Here is a 7,024-nt window from a genome sequence, read left to right as displayed (position 1 = left end):
GAAATGTCGGCGGATGATTTGGTTTATGCGAAGGTTGGTAGGGTGAAAGGTGAGCACCAGGGGGGTTCTGTTCTTGTTACGATTGGAGGGGTGGGGTCTGAGGGTGGAGGTGCGGGATGTGGACAAGATGCATTGGAGGGCATCTTTAACCATGTGGGAAGGGAAATTGCGGTCTCTGAAGAAGGAGGCCATCTGGTGTGTTCGGTGGTGGAACTGGTCCTCCTGGGAGCAGATATGGTGGAGGCAGAGGAATTGGGAATATGGGATGGCATTTTTGCAGGAGGTAGTGTGGGAAGAGGTGTAATCCAGGTAGCTGTGAGAGTCGGTGGGTTTGTAAAAAGTATCGGTGTCAAGTCCGTCGTTATTAATGGAGATGGAGAGGTCCAGGAAGGGGAGCGAGGTGTCAGAGATGATCCAGGTAAATTTAAGGTCAGTGTGGAATGTGTTGGTGAAGTTGATGAATTGCTCAACCTCCTCGCGGGAGCATGAGGTGGCGCCAATGCAGTCATTAATGTGGCGGAGGAAGAGGTGGGGAGTAGTGCCGATATAATTAGGGAAGATGGACTGTTCTATGTAGCCAACAAAGAGATAGGCATAGCTGGGGCCCATATGGGTGCCCATGGCATTGATAGCTTTGTGGGTTTGTTAACTGTAGTGGTTTTAGATTATATAGTTTTTATGTTCAATGAATCTTCTAACACCAAGGCTCAGTGATTTGTAATTTGAGTTCCTTCTCTCTAGAATCTAAATGTTACTGCAGAAGGTTATGGCTCATGACTTGATTAAATAGTGTACCTGGAACATCAAGGGGAGTCACTCACCAATTAAGAGGAGAAAGGTACTCTCGAGTTTTAGAAAGGAAAAGGTGGATATTGCTTTGTTACAGGAGACATTCCTGAATGATAGAGAGCATTTGAAACTGCAGCAGAATGGCTTTGATTGGGTTTAATTTTCATCTTTTAATACCAGAAGTAGGGGAGTGGCTATATTGGTTAGGAGGAATCTCCCATTTAAACTTCTAGAGTGTATTAAAGACACATACGGGAGGTTTGTAATCCTCAAAGCCCTGATAAACGGGGAAGAATGTGGTGTTTTAAAAGTTTACTGCCCTCCAGCCCATCCCATCAAATTTCGGATAGATGCATTCTCTAATTTGATCAGTCTCGAGTCCTCCTATAGGAGATTTTAATTGTCTTCTAGATCACAAGATAGACAGATTGCCCAAAGGCCTTCTGTACAAACTAAACAATTCGTGGATCTATGTCTGGAGTTAGGATTGGTGAATGTTTGGAGGCGCATCCACCCGACAGACAGGGATTTTACATTTTTTTCCAATCCACCCAGATGTGGATTGATTTTTTTTCTGATTCCCGTGGCAACCCTGGACTTGGTGGCATCTTGTATGATTGGTAATATTACCATCTCTGATCATGCTCCAGTATACCTGCTGGTTAAGATTAAGGAAGCTATAGTGGGCCCGGGGCACTGACAAATAGGTCCCTTTATCCTTAAGGATAATAAGTTTGTGGAGTACTTCCCTAAGGGATTTAGGGCATTCCTAGACATTAGCTCAGGCTCGGTTTGTAGCCCGTCCATCCTTTGGGAAACTGCCAAAGCCTATGCCAGGGAGTTAGTTATCCCCTTATTTGCCAGTAGGAAGTGGCAGAAGGACAAACAGCAACATCACCTTGAAGCACAGTTGAAGGCAGCCGAGAAAGCTTACTTTGACAGGCCCTCATTGGTTAAGCTACAGAGGATTATGGCGCTGCGGTCTGCCCTGAATTCTGTGTTCATGCAGACAGCAAAGAAGGAGCTTACTTTCACAAAGCAAAGGTTATATGAGCATGGTGACAAGCCGGGCAAGTACCTAGAATATCGCGCCAGGAAAAGGAGTGTGCACAAGCCATTACATCGATTAGGGAAGGGTCTGGGAACCTAACATGTGACTCCAAAAAGATTGATGTGGCATTCCAGAGATTTTACTCTGAATTATAGCAACCTGAGGGTTGTGAGGAGGGGCGGGCCAAGATGGAGTGCTTTTTCAAGGATCTGGAGCTCCCGGGTGTGACCCCCAAAAAGAGTCTTTTCAATGCTCCCCTTATCAGAGCAAGAGGTGCAGGAGGCTGTGAAGCAGCTTCAGAGTGGAAAGGCGCCCAGTCCTGATGGACTTCCCAGCAAACTCTACAAGGAATTTATAGGCATATTGTCAGGCCCGATGCTCAACATGTTCAATGACTCGTACAGTCATGATCATCTCTCGCCATCTCTGAGAGAGGCCAATGTTTCGCTTATTTTTAAAAAAGGGAAGGTTCTGGAGGACTATGCTTTGCAGAGGCCCATTTCACAATTAAATGTTGTCTTTAAAATCCTCTGTAAGACTCTTGCATTAAGGCTGGAGACTGTGTCACCTTCAATTGTTAAAGAGGACCAGACAGGTTCATAAAGGGCCACAGATCCTCCAGCAATGTTAGGAGGCTGCTTAATGTAATTCAAGCGTGACAACAACAGTCAATACAAGGATTGGTAATTTCTCTAGATGCAGAGAAGGCATTTGACCGAGTTGAGTGACCGTAACTTTTTTTTAATACTCTCACACGGTTTGGCTTGGGCAAAGCCTTTATCAGATGGGTGAAGGTTCTCTACAGTGATCATCTCACTACGGTCATCACCAATGGGGTACGATCAAGCAATTTTAGCACTTTTAGGGGCAGCCGACAGGGCTGTCCCCTTTCACCATTTCTTTTTACATTGGTGATTGAAACGTTGGTGGAGGCCATTTGTAGGGATCCCAATATATCAGCTCCAGAAGTGGGGTCAAAATTACACAAGATTCTGTTGTATGTGGATGATTGCCTTTAATCAAATCCAGCAGTTTCAGTGCCTCACCTGATACATTGCATCAACTTGTTTGGCCTCGTTTTGGGGTACAAGATTAATTTTGCAAAATCAGAGGCTATGCCTATGGGTGATCTGATGAAGTTGCTAGTTGTTGAGGGCGAATCTCGATTCCCATTTAAGTGGTCACAGGTGGGTTTTATTCAGTCGGGCATATTCATTACGCCAGTGATCGGTTGTTCAAAGCTAATTTTGTTCAATTATTTGACAAAATCAAACAAGACCTTCAAAGATGGGAGATGCTTCTGGTCTAATGGTCAGGTTGGGTAGCTCTTATTAAGATGAATATTCTCCCTTGTTTGTTGTAACCCTGATTTTCGATAAGCAAATGTTCAGAAGACTGAACAGTTGGTCCAGCTCCTTTATTTGGAATCAGAAGCGGCCCCTTATTAAATTAGCTAAATTGCAATTGCCTCAAAGACTGGGGGGAGTGAATCTCCCGGATATTAAAAACTATCAACTCAGTTCACTTTTATCTTACGTGAGCAATTGGGCCTGTGGGGACCCTTTTTCAATATGGTTAGATATTGAAACCTCTCAGGGAAGGTGCCCTCTTACCAGTATACTATTTTGGGACAAAATGAGGACAGTTAAGGAATATTTCCATAACCCAACAATTATCAATACTGTTAAAACATGAAAGGCAATTCGGCAGAGGGAAGGCAATATTGGCAAAACATCTTCTTTTACACCTATAGTGGGTATGCTGGGTTTTCAAGAGGGAATGATAGATTCAGGATTCAAACGTTGGGTGGTTAGTGGTGTGTCTTGCATGGGTGATTTATTTGAGGGAGACACAATGATATCTTTTGATCAGTTAGCATGGAAATGTGAGTTATCTAACAGGGACCTGTTTCATATTTTTGCAAGCTGGGAATTTTATTTTAAAAAAAACTACACTTTTGACTGATCCCTACAAATCTGACATAGAGAGGAGGGTGCTCAGTGCTAAGAGTACGCTTTTTGTCAGCACTTTATCTCATCAATTGGGGGGGCGCCCCCTCAGATGAGTTTGATCGACTTTGCAAGGTGTAGGAGAGAGAGCTAGGAATTGAGGTCTCCTCAGAGGCATGGGAAGATATTCTGAAAACTCAAGAAAGATATCAATTTGCAATAGGACCCATGCTGTACAGTTGAAGATTCTCCACAGGGTCCACCTGGCTTGGATCGTTTGTCAAAATTTAAACCAGGGGTATCTTCCACATGCCCCAAGTGTAGAGTTAGTACAGGCACTCTTACCCATTGTCTCTGGTCCTGTGGTAGGCTTCAAACATACTGGAGCGTTGTGGCGGTGCAATGGAGGGGATTTTGGATGTAAGGGTGGAAAAGAATTCAAGCTGTCTTCTTCTTGGCCTGCCCAGTATATTCCCTGTAGATGTGCATAAGGAAATTACTTTTCAGCATATTCATTTCCTGCGCAAGAAAGAATATCTTGTTGGGCTGGGTGTCTGGAAATCCCCCAGTCCTGTTGGGTTGCCGGAAGATTGTTATGGAGCATATCTCCTTGGATTTTCTTACAAGTATGATACACCACAAGACTGAGAATTTCTTTAAGACATGGTGGCCCTTTTTGGAGTACCTGGACACAGATTTGTCTGCCACACTAATAAGGGCTTTTATATAGCTGTAACAATTGTGTTTTAAGAGTCCAATATCCAGAGAGGGGGATCTGTGAACATATGAATTTGTGAAAAGTAATACTCTCGATATTCAAGAGTTAGTGTTTTGTTTTTCTGAGCTATGGTATTATTATTTATTAGTTTGTTGTTAATTATTATTTATTTAGTTAAGTAGTTAGTTGGAGTTTTTAAAATATATTTTAATATATTCTCCATTTGTACGTGAGAATGGCTTTGGTATTTTAATTTTTTTGGTGTTCTTTCTTTGTATTGTTTTGAATTGTATTGTTGTGTATTTGTAATATTAAAAAATTTATTTTTCAATAAAAATATATTTTATTAAAAAAAAGTCTTCTATTGATTCTCTCACATATTGAGATCATTAAGTAAACGTTCTCCTTTCCATGTCTAAATTTTGTTTGTTTCTAAAGTACCTGTCAAATACATTAATAAATGTATTATCGTACATAGTACTTCCTACCTTGCTTTGGGTTACCAGAAAATTATCAACTGTTGGATATTAATTATCAGTTGCAGCATAAAATGCATACTGACTTGATGGTGTTGCTCCCTCACATGTTAGTGTAAAGCCATTCTATAGGATGGAGGCTGAAATTTCCAGAGTTCCCACAGGCCATGGTGGTTGGGGACGATCGGGATACCAGGGAGATCTGGCCTGCTCTTTTTCAGATGAAACTTCTCTCCACCAGAAAGGACTTTTAGAGTCTCAGCATAACCTTGCATCTGCTCATAGTAGTATACTGAAGTTACAGGCTGCGTTATATATTCAAGTCTCTCAAGTTGAAATTGAACCCATAACTGTTAACTCAAGACACAAGAGTGCGACAGCTGAGTTAATGCAGTCATTTGCCGAGTTTGATTAACTTGCAGTTTAAAAACTCGCCTTGTGTAAAGAAACATATTGTTATGCAAATAGTCTTTAATAAGATGAATAGTTTGATTGGAGTATGAATTTGTTTTCCCATAGTGTTTGTGGACTGAAAATAAAACTTTTTCATATCTTGCAAGATAAACCGTAGTCATGATTACCTAATACTTATTTCTAGGTTTCCTGTTTTAAAATTATTAACACTCAAGCATTTCAGTGAAAACAGTGCAGTATTTAAAGTCTATGGCTCAACTCAAGTCATTTTATGAGCATATTATTTTGAAATATAGAAAAATAATGACGTCTCTGGTACACTTACAGAATTTTTACACATTGCTCTTTAACAAAAGTTGTGAGAGAACTGGATCTCAGGGTGGGTAGTAAAATTGATGGGCTGCTTTCCATGGATTGGTGAAATAATGAGATAGGATGATTGTTTTCAACAAAGGTTTTCCTAACTTGACACTATTATTGGACATCCAGTTTTCCAAAATCCATGACCTGTTCCTCTTGAAAATATTACTTGTATCAGAATTCCCTTGTTATCTCAAATAATCTCGAAAGACTGAATTTTAAGTGGGTCACAGAGTCCAGTTTGGGGCTGTCCACTTGCGCTTGGCTATTTAACAGCCATTGGACTCTTTAGTCCCAGCAGCGCCACCTAGAGTAATGACCACTGCTGGGACTACAGCAATTCCTATGAAGAGGAACCAGGAACAAGATGAGTTGTGGTTTTGCTGGGCGAACAGAGCAAGAGGATGAGAGTAGGAAAGATCCCAACAGTTGCAGGAGGAAGCCTCAGGTGGTTATTAATTGACCACTTAAAGACCTCAGTTGGCACATAGACAAATGTGATCTGTTGTATGCCTCTCCGATAAAAGAGGTTGCAGGCATAGTGCTGTTGCCATAGTGTCCGATTTGATGACCCCTCCAATCTGCCAATCCACTTCTGGGATCTGCAAAATTCATCTCAAATATGCAGAGCACTGTATTGTTTATAACTTATTTGTGGCCCATGAATCAACTATTGATTATTTTATGAAGGTTTAACGTAAAATTAAGAAATGATTTTTGTTTGTTTTTCTATCTCAGGTAATACCATTCAAACTTGCACTTGTCCTCATGATTATGTTGGGAATGGCTTTGGACCCAATGGCTGTGTTCTTCTCCATGATGTCTGTCAACCCGATAATCCCTGTGCGAATGGGCGGTGTCTTGTAAGTTCACCTTATGCAAAAGAAATTGTCAAAATCTTCCTCAGCAATGTTATGGAGAAAATTGGTTGCGAGCATAAGAGGTACAGTTAGTAAGTTTGCAGATGACACCAAAATTGGAGGTGTAGTGGACAGCGAAGAGGGTTACCTCAGATTACAACAGGATCTTGACCAGATGGGCTAATGGGCTGAGAAGTGGCAGATGGAGTTTAATTCAGATAAATGCGAGGTGCTGCATTTTGGGAAAGCAAATCTTAGCAGGACTTATACACTTAATGGTAATGTCCTAGGGAGTGTTGCTGAACAAAGAGACCTTGGAGTGCAGGTTCATAGCTCCTTGAAAGTGGAGTCACAGGTAGATAGGATAGTGAAAAAGGCGTTTGGTATGCTTTCCTTTATTGGTCAGA

General features: G+C 41.4%; 1 protein-coding gene across 1 annotated transcript in view; it reads left to right on the top strand.

Moving 5' to 3' along the window:
• cubn (cubilin (intrinsic factor-cobalamin receptor)) overlaps positions 1–7,024 on the top strand; it is a 292,612-nt gene that overhangs the window by 37,862 nt on the left and 247,726 nt on the right. The window contains exon 11 of the mRNA XM_043690378.1: positions 6,496–6,620. Within this exon, the coding sequence (XP_043546313.1) occupies positions 6,496–6,620 (125 nt within the window). The remainder of the gene's footprint in view (positions 1–6,495; positions 6,621–7,024) is intronic.

The sequence above is a fragment of the Chiloscyllium plagiosum genome, chromosome 5 (genome assembly GCF_004010195.1).
Source record: "Chiloscyllium plagiosum isolate BGI_BamShark_2017 chromosome 5, ASM401019v2, whole genome shotgun sequence".
Taxonomy (NCBI): domain Eukaryota; kingdom Metazoa; phylum Chordata; class Chondrichthyes; order Orectolobiformes; family Hemiscylliidae; genus Chiloscyllium; species Chiloscyllium plagiosum.
The sequence above is the reverse complement of the archived record's forward strand: the minus strand, read 5'-3'. Positions and strand labels throughout refer to the sequence as shown.